The sequence below is a fragment of the Choristoneura fumiferana genome, chromosome 23, assembly GCF_025370935.1.
Source record: "Choristoneura fumiferana chromosome 23, NRCan_CFum_1, whole genome shotgun sequence".
In the NCBI taxonomy this organism is placed as follows: Eukaryota; Metazoa; Arthropoda; class Insecta; order Lepidoptera; family Tortricidae; genus Choristoneura; species Choristoneura fumiferana.
The window spans coordinates 13,652,816-13,666,143 of record NC_133494.1 but is presented as its reverse complement, the minus strand read 5'-3'; the positions used below and the strand labels follow the sequence as shown (position 1 = coordinate 13,666,143).

The 13,328-nt window shown below is 38.8% G+C and overlaps 2 protein-coding genes across 2 annotated transcripts in view; one reads left to right on the top strand and one right to left on the bottom strand.

Moving 5' to 3' along the window:
- The window catches only part of LOC141440662 (monocyte to macrophage differentiation factor), a gene marked incomplete in the record, with an annotated part of 33,642 nt that overhangs the window by 14,745 nt on the left and 5,569 nt on the right, over positions 1-13,328 (top strand). Inside the window, 1 exon segment of the mRNA XM_074105185.1 lies at positions 1-64. Coding sequence (XP_073961286.1) covers positions 1-64 — 64 coding nt within the window.
- On the bottom strand, positions 5,372-12,213 carry LOC141440663 (uncharacterized). Its single transcript, XM_074105186.1, has 3 exons — positions 11,095-12,213; positions 10,510-10,800; positions 5,372-9,862 (listed from the first exon to the last, which is right to left on the bottom strand). The coding sequence occupies exons 1-3, from the start codon at positions 11,477-11,479 to the stop codon at positions 9,837-9,839; spliced, it is 702 nt and encodes a 233-aa protein (XP_073961287.1). The 5' UTR covers positions 11,480-12,213; the 3' UTR covers positions 5,372-9,836.

The following is a 13,328-nucleotide window of genomic DNA, read 5'->3' as shown; positions in this document are numbered from 1 at the left end:
GTTCGAACTGCTTCTGTACCTGATCATTGGCCTCGGACCAGCGGCCATTATTGTCACCTCAAATGTAAGTGCAACAAGTTCAAGTTATTAACTCTGCTTCTAGAAATTTCCGTGGAGAATGTCTTTGCGATACGGTTTTCTTGTGATTGGTTGATTGAAATTAAACGTAAACACACTCTACAGAGTTACAGACAGCCTATACCGAATAGAAAAAGGTCCAGAGACGGTTAAAATTGCTTGATGCAACGCCAAGCAATCGTCACTCGCATCCGCGCTCATTTTCCCTCACTCATTCATATAGCATCGCCATATCATATTCTTCATATCAAAGAGCATATTTTTTCTATCAACCATTTTTAATCACGTAAGTTTGCTTGTCAATCTCATCAAGCTACATGCTGAACGGTCAAAACGCTTGAGAAGCACGTTAATTTTACGTTGAGGACCCCCTTTGGAGTGACCGCAGTGGTGTTGGTTAGTGCATAACGAATTCAACGATACACACTTAGAGACAACAATATCAGAATCAGTTACGAATACACTCGCCTTATTTGATTTCCTATAGTTTGAAATCTTAAACTTCGGTTTACACGTTTCCTTGTAGCTGATTTTTACCCGACTGCAAGCAGAGGTATTGTTTTTTATTTTTCTGACTGATTCATGCGATCATTGTGTTTATCGGAGGAATAAGAATAATATCATTTGGAACGCCCGTTGGTTGTGTTGTGCCTTCCATTGAATGAAGACGCGAGACAGGAAATTGTGATTGAGTAGTCGAGCTTATTCAAACTGTTATGCACACCTAGGCCGGTCATAATAAAGTAAATTGAAATCGCAAACTAACTGTTATGTTATCTACTCTGAATTTTGTTGTTAACCCTCTACCAGTAGCCCAAAGAACTGTGCTAACCTGGTGCCAGATCATGACAGATTCACTATTGCCTAGGTGGAACTACTGGAGCCAGAGACTTGTAATATCTTAAAATAATAGCAGTCATATTCCTTAAGTCACTGAGATGCATTAAGACTACTATGTATTTGCGTGTTATACTCGTATTGTAAGCGAGACGTGCTGTACCTATGTAAATCGAATTAAGATATATTACGTGAACCATGTCTAATGTAAATCAATAAAATTCATTTCATTTAAAGAAGGGATTTTTCGGAATTGCCGCAGGGTAGGGACTAGGGAGTAAAAGGGATTATAAGTTACTGTGATTCTATCACCATAACTATTAAAGACTTCAAAGTTGCCACGTATGTTAGTAGTTGTGGTTTCTGATACCAAGGCGAATAGATTGCAGTAATTATGCCTGTAGCTAATGGCATATCTAGAGACAGGTTTACGCGCAACTCATTATCTTCCGGCAATCTTTGATCTCAGGATCAAGGTCATTTTACAACATCGTTTTTATGATTAGGTAGGATTAGGTAGGTAGGTATTAAAGTAGTAATGTGATCAATGAATAAAAATGAAAGACACGACATCGGTCAATGTCTTCAGAGTAACACGAATCGCACACTGCAATAGTGACCTACATTACCTACATGATACATACTATGTTAATATTACTTAAACTCTACTACGGCTACGAGTATGTCTTACTATGTTTTAAATTTGTGCTGCATTTGCATTTATCAACTACCTATTAATGGAAATAAATACCTACCTACGGAAGGTAAAGAGTTGTTCAGTCTAAGGAAGAAAAGTTTTGGATATTGGATAAAAAGTATGGATCGATTGAATCAGTTTACCCCATAAGATGCCATAAGTCACGGAACTGTATGGTTTTTATTGTTTTATTTTGTTAAATTCCTATTTTGCGCCTGCTTCAGTCGAGTTCATAAACTTGTGAGCAAAATTTTGATGGAAAATATCTGAACACACTTCTACGCCGTTAACAATAGAGTCGTGTTCAGATATTTTTGATCAAATGTTTGCTCACAAGTTTATGAACTCGACTGTACAATATAATACTTATTTTAAGTCTCTTCGTGATAACTACGAATCCTAAACCGATCATTCGATTAGGAATCTGGTGTTCCATTTCAAAAATAAACGTTTAAGTAACAATAAAGTATCATGTTTAATCCTAGGCTAAGCAGTGACGCCTAAACTTAGTTTGCGTTCACGGCCATCGCATTATGTCTCAAGTGTGTTGCGTAAAGCCGGTGGAGAAATAACGACTTTACTTTATCCGGCCTTATACTACAAAGTGTAAAATTCGAACTATATATTGCCATCCTGCTGACGCTTATATTGTTTAATAGTTAGGTACGAGAGTGAGAGGGACGGTACGATACGAACTTGGTTTTTCGTAGTAGCCCCCCAGCCTACACGTAGCGGACGAAATGAACCCTCTCATTAATAGTTTTCGACACGTAAACCCATGGTACAAAGTGCTAAGGTAAAGATGTCGGCTACGCAATGCAGGTGTGCGGAACAAGCCATATTTCATAGATAAAAATGTAATCGCCCGCCGCTAAGTACTATATTTTTAAACAAATTGACTTAGCATTCGCGTGGTGTGCTTCATAATGTTATTGTCAAGATAGTGACGCTTGTTTTGGAGTCACGGCCTGCCAGACCAAAACCTGAGCGCGAAACATTGCATAAGAAACTAAAGGACTAATTTTAGGACAATGTGTGAAATCCAATTGGAATTTTTATTTCAGAGCCTCAAAAGACTCAAAACTAGAGATGAGTTAGGTTGGTTAATGTCAAAATAAAATCCAACTCAAAATAGACGAAAAATTTATTCGCTGGCACACTGGTGGTGCATTCTCACATTTACTGTTTCTTATTTTATAATCAAAATATTTTGACTTTTGAACATTAAAAAAAATTACTATTGCCTATCATCTCTTAGTTTTTTTTTTATACGCTTCTCGGGACCCGAAGTTCAGGTTTATTTACAATTCGTTACTTTACCGGGAGTCATATCCAGTAGGTAGTGAGTATGGTCTGTCCCAGAATTCGAGATACTAAAATGACAGTCTGAAATGTCAAACGTAAAAATAATGTGGCCAGCATAAAAGGAACAGTGCTGCTCCGTGATTTCGGTTTCGTAAATAACCGATAAAATGTTTATTTTACGATAGCAAAAATAACATTAATGCATTCAATATTCTACTTTCCATTTTACTTTATCATACGATAAAGTGATGAAATCTAAGCACAGGTAAAAATACAGTGTTCATCACTTAGTGCCAACGTAAAAAATAATACAGATGCTACTACAAAACTAGAAAAACGAAGTTCGTATGGCACCGTCCCTTTCACTCGCGTATTGAATGAGATAAGCGTCAGCGGGACGGCAACATACGAAGTTCGAGTTTTGCATTTCGTAGTCAGGGCCAGCACGGCTACTACGAAATTCGAAAATCGAAGTTCGTGTCGTTCCGTCCTTCTGACACTACTATTTAATTTAATACGTAAGTGAGAGGGACGTTACGGTACGAACTTTGATTTTCGAATTCCGGAGTAGGCCCTCAGATATCACACAACGTCATTGTTCATGTTTTTCGTATTCAAGTGGTATTCAACCGATTTTCGTTACTTTACTCGTATTGTCATCGGATGTGATCAGTGCGTTTTCTCGTGTTTTTATTTTGATATTCATATCATAGAATAATAAATCAAATATTCATTATTCTCATATTATTTAGTTAATGTAAAACTTACTTAGAATGAAATTGAAACTTAAACATCAACATCTATAAAAAGTCGAAATATCTCGAAAACGGTCGCATTTTTATTAGACCTATTTTACCTTTTCTAGAATGTCCTAAGTGCCCTACATTTTAGTACATCACGGATCCGTTCATATCTTAATATTTTACGACATACATACATACCTACAAAATCTTTCGGTAATAACCGGTTGCGGCACATCACTATTTATGAGACGCAAAAAACAGGTAACACATGAAACGTCATTTTAGTATCTCGAATTCTGGGACAGACCATAGTTAAACTACCTACCACAGTGTACATCTACCTACATACCTACTGTAGTTAGATACCGTGTTAATTATGAGATTAAATAAATAAATACGTAAAATACGTAAATTTCCAAACCGTTATCATATACTTGACGCAAAACCTTTTCATTTTGGTTTCGTTCGCGAAACCGTTATTTTTAAACCGGTTTTTAAGGGAACATTTCCATAAAGTTCTTGTCTGATTAACCGGTTTAGAACAATAAAAACCGGTTTATTCTGGCGCAGGATAAACATCGCCGCCCGACCAGCTGTCACTCGTCGAATAAACCGGTTTATTTAGGTAATAGTTAAGTTCTTAAAAACGTTCGCGTTCTTATGAAAATTCGGAGTTAAACCGAAATAAACCGGTATTTACCGCTATTTTATAAACCGGTTCCGAGCCTTGCCAATTTATTTCAAAATAAATTCAAAGGACTTTTCATACAGCGCCGACTCTAGCCCTTGATCAAGGTAATGCGAGATTGTGTACACTTCTTCCGCGCCTCTCATGGCGCTATTTTTATGTACCGTATATACGAATGAAAAACCGGAATTCCTTTTAGGTTCAATCGCGTTTCTGTCAGTCCGTTTGTCACAGCAACTTTGCTCGGAATGTAGGTATTGGAATTGGGTATCAGAAGCAGTGGCGTAGCTAGGTAACCTAGGGCCCTGGGGCAAGTAAAAAAATGGGGCCCACTGCTATCAAAACTGGTAAGGTTTTTTGAAGTAAAATCATTATATATACAAATACTTTAAAAATGCTAAGCAACTTTATCATCAGCTATAAAGCAGAATTTTGAGGGCCCCCTGAGCTTGAGGGCCCCGGGGCACTGCCCCGCCTAGCCCCTTGGTAGCTACGCCACTGATCAGAAGCTTGAAACACACAGAGAGCTGTAGCGGGGCGGTAGGTATGTTGTAATATTCTAGCTAACATGAAAGAGGGCACCGCTCCGCCTCCGGCGTCAGTGTGTTTCTAGCTTTAAGTTGAAATAGGGTATTTAATTTTGTACTAATGAATATACGTTAGTCAAACACGAAAGTCACTTTTGGGGGTAATTAAGAAAATAGTACTAGAGTTTTACTCTGTATCCTGTGTACTCGTATACCCTGTGACATGAAAGGTACGTTTTCTTCTCCAATTGCAATTGTTATCTTAAACCGTTTCTGAACGCGTGTTATTTCTAACAGTCGTATAATCGGAATTAAAGTCGTAACCAATGTTTATGGGAGTCCAGGATTTTCTAGAACCATAAAATTGCACCAGAAGGTTCTACAAAATTACGGATTACGGTTTAGAAGTTACAGATAGTGAACGGTGAACTGTTTAATGTGGATTTTGAGGCACTGGAGTCGGTGAAGCAGTTTAAATTAATTAAAAAGGCAGAGATTGATTGCAGCCGTGTATTTCTCCATAGCACGCACGGAAGAAGGGGCGATATTGCCAACAATAAAAAAGTATTAAAAATTAACAATTTTTAGCTTGTGTTGCTAGCTATAGTTATATCGATAGAATCGATTTAGTACGCAACATGCTGCGGCCTCTACAAGAAACTAATACAATTTTTCTTCAAATAGAACAGTATAAACAAAGTCCACAACATGGCATAACTAATTAGCATAATAAGAACTAGCTATAAAAAATATTTAGAAACTAGCTTAATATTAAAGATACACTTAGATTTTGACACTTAGCATGAAGTTATACAAACAAAACATTAATCATAATGCGTATCGGAAATAAAGACATTATTATTAAGGATGCCTTTCACATACCTACTTGCACCGTGAGGAAACCTGCACAGAAATTTTATAAGAACATGTTCACATACATAATATATAGTGAATGAAAATGAAGGTTAATCTATTTACTTCGTGAGTATACTAAGAGCAAACTAAACATATACTTAGTTAAAAATTACAAATCACAATTTTTGTGCTTTGTGGTTGCAGAACCAAAAAAGGAAACAATTTTTTACCAATAAAAGAGTGCTGTTTAGTATTGTTTTTACAATGTATACCAAATTATGCCATTATGGAACATCTATTGTGTATTTGTGTAATAACATGTTTTACATAGATACATTTTTGGAATATTTTTTAGCACTTTAGAGCAGAGCTTATAAATGAATTATTACAAGAATGGTGGCTTTGGTTATTTATAAGCTAAATTTACATCGACAATATATCATTGTTATTATCATGCACATAAAATATTAGATTAAAGAAACATTCATTTATTTGATGCTTCAATGTGAAATAAAAAAGAGACTATAACCTCTAACAAAAAAATAATTCTTTTAAACAGAAAAAATTATACCTCTACCGGTAGTACACATATCTTATGGATAGACCTTTTGTGAGTATGACCGTTTGCCGTTCGCACTTCAACTGCGCGCACCAAACCATCTCTCCCAGGGAACAGGTTAGTGATTCTGGCCATCGGCCACTCGAGAGGAGGGGAATTGTCATTAACTAATATAACTAAACTGCCTATACACACATTAGGCCTAGTCGATTGCCATTTTGGTCGATTTTGCAATTGATTCAAGTAATGCCTGCTCCAATACTTCCAGAACACCTGTTTCATGTTACTTATGATGGACCAAAATTTGAGTAAGTTTATAGATTTATTGCTTACATCTTGTTCTGGGTAGGTATTGAGAGGGGCACCAGTGAGGAAATGACCTGGAGACAGGTATGAGAGATCATTTGGATCAGTTGTGACTGCTGTGAGCGGTCGCGAATTTAGAATGCCTTCTATTTCCACCAGCACGGTGTTTAGTTGTTCGTACGTCAGTAGCGCCTTCCCAACGGTGCGCTTTAAATGATGCTTTGTATTTTTGACTGCACTTTCCCATAAGGAGCCAAATATAGGGCTATAGCTAGGTATAAAGTGGAAATTGATGCCCTTTTGGGACGCGTAAGACTGCACATCGTGCTGGTGGGTTTGAGAGGCGTGCAAGCGATAGAACTCTTCTAATTTATTATTTGCTCCTTTAAAAGTAGACCCGTTATCAGAGTAGACGTCGCTGGGCCTGTTACGTCGCGCTATGAAGCGTTTAAAGGAGGCGAGAAAGCATTCGGTGGTCAAATCGCTGCAGAGCTCAAGATGTATCGCCTTTGTGGCAAAACATACAAATAGGGCTATGTATCCTTTACCGATTACTGGTTTTCTTATGCGACTGTTCTTGACTGATATCGGCCCGGCGAAGTCCACTCCGACCCTCTCGAACGGGCGGCATGCCGTAACTCGTGCTGTAGGCAAAGAGCCCATCAGCTGAGTTGTCGCAGCAGCCTTCAGTCTGAAACATATTACACACTTATGTATTACCTTTTTTACAGTACGCAAACCGTCAGTTATCCAGAATCGTTGCCTTAAGGAACTCAAAACTAGCCTTTGCCCTGCATGTAGTAGACCTATATGCTCGTTTCTCACAATCAAGTCAGTAATTATTGATTTTCTCGGCAATATGGCCGGATGCTGTGCAGCATATGGAAGCGGCGCATTTTGCAGGCGACCACCAACTCTCATAATGCCTTCACTATCGAGGAAGGGAGCCAGCGATTTTAATTCACCTTTGACTTGTTTGTGAGATTGTAGCAACTTTATGTCTTCTAGGTAGAAAATAGCTTGTTCTTGCTTCACTAGTAGCATGAGGGCTTTATTTAGCTCTAATGTAGTGAGAAAGCCTTTGACTTTTTGAGAAGCTGATTTTGCATTGTTGCAAAATCTGAGAATGTATGCAAGTACGCGAGTCATTTTTCCTATAGTAGAGATTCGTTTCAAGGTGTCAAGTATATTATTATTATTGACTGTGGTTGTCAGACAGAGTGCACTAGATTGCTCGGGCTTAGATTCAGGCAGTTCTAATGGTGCTATTGTACCGTCTGGAAAATTATACTCTATATTGTGCAAGAAAGATGGACCGTGCCACCAGAGGGCGTGGCTATTGATTTCTTGAGGCTGAAGACCTCTGCTAAGGCAATCTGAGGGATTATGGTCGGTATTGACATAATGCCAATTATGATTTTTAGTCAATTCATTTACCGATCGGACTCTATTTGCGACATAGACATGTAGTTTTGTGACGTTAGTCTTTAGCCATGCCAGTACTATCTGTGAGTCAGAAAAAAGGTGAGTTGCATCAATTTTTAATTTTATTGTAAGTGTATCGTGTACTCGCTTTGCCAAACTTGACAATAATAGTGCTGCGTTCAACTCAAGTCTCGGAGTGGTAAGTTTTTTCTTACAGGGATTGATGCGAGACTTCGAACATAGCAATTCAGTGCGCACATTGCCATGCTTATCGATTGTGCGTAAGTACAGACAGCAGCCATAAGCCACTGATGACGCATCAGCAAATCCAACTAACTGATTGACTACAGTTTGCTGCGGCTTGACGCAGCGCGGTACAACTATTGGTTGCATTTTGGAAAGATCTTTTGCAAAGTCAGTCCACATACTGCGAATGTCATCTGGGGGAGTTGAGTCCCAGCCCACATCAGCTGACCATAGCTTTTGCATAATAACTTTCGCGCGAACAAAAACTGGACCAATTAAACCCAGGGGGTCGTAAAATTTGCTAATGTAACTTAGGATGTCGCGTTTTGAATCATTTCGGCTGATATAAGGCTCGGGACACGTGCCCTTGAAGACATCAGATTTCACATCAAAGTGTATCCCTAATGTCTTCACAAGCGCGTTGTCTTTTTGGAGCTCAACTTCTCCTATGTGGTGACTATCTTTAGGTACATTCTCTAAAATAGTTTTGGAATTTGAAGCCCATTTGTGCAACTGAAAACTTCCCATATTGAGTAACTGAATTAACTGTGACTGTGTTTGAGTTAACTCTTGTTCGGTGTTGCAAGAGACCAAAATATCATCAACATAAGTATTGTTTTTTATAGCTGATGATGCTTGTGGCATTGAACTTTTGTGCCTTTCAGCAAGATCACTGAGACAGCGAGTAGCCAAATAAGATGATGGCTTGAGGCCATAGGTAACTGTTTTTAGCTCTATGCATTTTATGTCTTGCTCTGGAGATTCTCTCCAGAGAATGTTTTGCAATGATCTCTGAGCTGGGTCTAAATTTATACAGCGGAACATCATTTTGATATCACAAATAAAAAATAACTTGTCTATTCTGAATAGAAGGAGAATATCGAACAGGTCTCTTTGTACCACTGGACCGTTAAGCAACATGTCATTCAATGATACCTTTTTATTTGTACGCATAGACCCATCAAAGACAGCCCGCAGTTTTGTTGTGCGGCTATCTTCTTTTAATACTGCATGGTGAGGTAAAAAGTACACAGGATCTTTATTTAAATCAAGCTGATCAATTTCGCGGTACTCACCATGTTTTAATTCAAGGTACTGATCTATGAATTTTTTGTATTCGTTGAAAAGATTCACATTTTTGTGCAATCTCTTTTCTAGGTTTAGAAATCTATTTAGTGCTAAATTGAAAGAATCCCCTAACTCAGAGTTCATTTGCTCTAAAGGAACTTTTATAGGCATTGAAACTTGGTATTTATTGTTCTCAAGTTTAGTAGTTTCCTTAAACAATTTTTCGCAATACTCATGCTCTGGTAGTTTCTCTGGGAAGATTTCAGGCACTTTTTCAGCTTCCCAAAATGCACTCATTTGATTAGAAATAGTGTTGTCACATTCTCTACAAAATAAAGACACAACCTGATCAAAGTTTCCTGCAGGCAGCTGCGTGCGGCCGGCGACGACCAGGCCGAATGATGTGTGTACTAGCGATGGACTTCCAGGGTTTGTGGTGCCTGATGCTGGAGAGCTCTGGTTGGTAGCTGCGAGGCTCTGGCTGCAGGGTGCGCCGCCACGATCAAACTGGGGCTGCGGTAGCAGGACCTGGAAGAACACGTCAGCTCCAAGCAACAAATGCACATCACCCGGCTTATTAAAGCTTTCATCCGCTAGCTTGTAGTTGGTGGGAAACACCATGCGTGACATATCAAACTGAGTTTGTGGCAATTTGGTTGTTATTGTTTTTACAATATGGCAATTGACATTTATTTTGAATGGATAAACTGCAGAATGCACATCAAGGTTTATACATTTGTCAATGGATTGCTCAGCATTTGTAATTCCCATGATAGTAGTGTTAGTTTTCTGTGATGATTTTCCTAATGCATCCACGGCCTTCTGTGTTATAAATGATGCTTGTGAACCACTATCAAGGAGAGCTCTGGCATATATTACCGTCCCTGATTTAGCTATGAGCTTTATGCGTGCAGTAGGTAATAAGACCTGACCCTGGTGTGAAGTAGCTGACAAGGTGACAGAAGGGCTTGCGTGATGTGAGGGCTCATCACTGTGCAATAATGTGTTGTGCTGTTGCTTGCACAAGGAACAGCGAAAGTGAAATTTACATTTGCGCTTGTGTTGGGACAGACAAATATTGCACAAGTTGTTAGTTGATGCAAACTCTAAGCGTTTGTTAATTGCAGCCATTTTAAAACTCTGGCACTTAAATAATTTGTGTTCAGTTGACTTACAGTAAATGCAGGCGGCGATCTGATGGCTCTGCGTAGCTACAGGATAGCTGGCTAGACGTTGCGATTGCACCTTTTGGACATTGCAGTCAGTGTTCTCGATAGCCAATGCACGCTTCTCAATGAAGTCAATGAACTCTTTTACCGTGGGAGGAATTGTATTGTCTCGCTCCATCTGAAATGCTCGATATGTCATTGTGTCAAGCTTCCTTGACAGGATACATATGATGATGGAGTCCCAGGTGTCGATCATCTCGCCTAGGTTTTTTAAAGCAGCTAGGTTCTGCTTGACAACTGAAAGAAATGCACGCAAGTTAGTGACATTTGACCTATTTATTGCTGGCATGTCGAGTAGTACGCCAATGTGTTCGTGCGTAATTCGAACCTTATTGTCGTATCGTTCTTTTAGGAGTCTCAACGCTTCAGTGTAGCTATCATCTTGGAGTGGGAGATTGTTTATTAATGCTAGAGGCTCACCACTCAAAAAACCCTTCAGGTAATATAATTTTTGTACACAAGAAAATGTGGTTTCTGTATGTATCATTGCTGTAAACATGCTCATAAACTCGTAGTATTCTGTGTACTTACCAGTGAAAGTTGGTATGACTACGCTGGGTAATTTAATTTTTCCGGGGCCCGTCGCTGGTTTTGTATCGGGCGGCGGGTTACCTTTATTTGATCGCAAGGTGTTGGCGATCGCATCGAGTTGCGAGAGTAGATGTAAGTAGGTGTCTTCGACATCATCCTCGTCCAAATTGTCGGACTTGTCAGGCTCTAAGTTAAGCGCGGTTATGCGCGCCGACAATCGGTCATACTCGTTAAAGGCGGTAATTAATCTTTCCCTTTTTACCAACAGTAATTCCAATTCCGAATTAAGGAGGGCCTCTTTATTGAATGAATTTTTGAGGCGCGTTATGGAAGCCTTTGCACGGCCCCTGGCCGCAATGCTCTCCTTTAATTCGTAATCGGACATTATTTGTACACACTAAACAAAACACTGTATGAAGATTACTACTGAAAACTTAAATTATTGTCTTTAGTTAGAACGAACAATGAACAAACATGGCGAAGAGCGAACGAAAAAGACTTGTCACGGCACGACGTGTGGCTTGGGTTGGCGTCGTTCAGTTGTCACTACTGGATTTCCGCGCTTCCGCAGTGTTGCGTTGCGATTGCGACTCGTACAGATTAGAGATTTCGCTGTCAGGTCGATTTGAAGCGGCGATCCGCGCTTCGTAGCATAGCGTGGCGCTAGTTTCGCTACGTCGTGGCGCTAGTTTCGCAGACTTGATGTTGCGCTGCTTATTGTGGCAATAGCCAGAAAAAAAACTGCAAGCGGTGTCAAGCTGGCTTTGCTTCCGGCGAAAAGAAATTAAAATGGCTGACCTCTGTCTTGTCTTCGTTTTCTGCTTGTGGATTCGCACCAACTCTGTGATGTAATTCTGAACTGTAGGCGATTCTTGATGATTGTAGACTCGAAGGACCAATGAACGGTGGACTGTTTTATGTGGATTTTGAGGCACTGGAGTCGGTGAAGCAGTTTAAATTAATTAAAAAGGCAGAGATTGATTGCAGCCGTGTATTTCTCCATAGCACGCACGGAAGAAGGGGCGATATTGCCAACAATAAAAAAGTATTAAAAATTAACAATTTTTAGCTTGTGTTGCTAGCTATAGTTATATCGATAGAATCGATTTAGTACGCAACAGATAGACAGAGTTACTTTCACATTTATAAAAAATATTAGTAAGGATTTTATGAACATCAACTTTTTATTAAGATAGAAATAAATCAAAACGCAGAAATAATACTAAATTTTACAAACTAAATTAAAAACTAAACTATATCTAAAAAAAAGGCCCCTGCGGCATTGTGCCGAAGATGCTGGCAGCATTTCCTCGTTGAATCGCTACATAGGCTAATTCTTTGAGCGAGGTAAGGATAACTGACGAAGGAAGTAGGATTTAAATAAAATAGTACTTATAGCCTATAGGTAAGCATTATACTTATGTTGAGTACGTAAGGTTTTCTTCTATTACCTACTTAATTGAATATTACAAAATGTCCTACGTATTTCTTACGTCCACTCATCACTCACAAACCATGCTATAAATAAATTGCTTCGAGTCGTTACTTTACTAAGAACGTAATCAATCAAAAGTTGATAAATATTTTAGGTTTCCTTACCGTTTCTTTTTCTGGGTCGTATTTCAAATCGTTTTAAACACCTAGTCGCCATGGCAGTACAGTTAACAAAAACATTAACCGTATTTGCAAAGATTTCTCATGTTGATGGTATTATCTTGGTCTGTGGACTGTATTTATTAAATTAGCGTCGTTTGCCTTGAGCTGAGACTTGAAGCACGCATAGTGTATGTTCGCAGAGAGAAAGATATTTATGTCTTGCCGTATACATACATAAAGCAAAAAATATATATCAATTGATTTACCTACGTTGTTATTACTCAATAACATGATCCGAATAGGTACAGTGATTTTCTTATTATACACCATTTCCTTTTATTTTGCTATTCTAAGGGGCTGTTTCACCACCCATTGATTCATTTGACGTATAAATGTGATGCCGTCTCCGCCTATTCGAACAAAACAAACAAAGACGGCATCACAATTATCCGTTCGATAAATTTAACCAATGAATGGTGAAACAGGGGGTAAAACTTAGTTTAGTCATATCTGCTATCAATCTTCACATAATAAATATGCGGTGGAAGTTATTTGTTTAGTTTTTGCGGCTCGTTTATTGCCGATCTGCACAGTATCTAGACGACAAGATAGGTAGGTAGTTTTTGTTTATTTCCGTA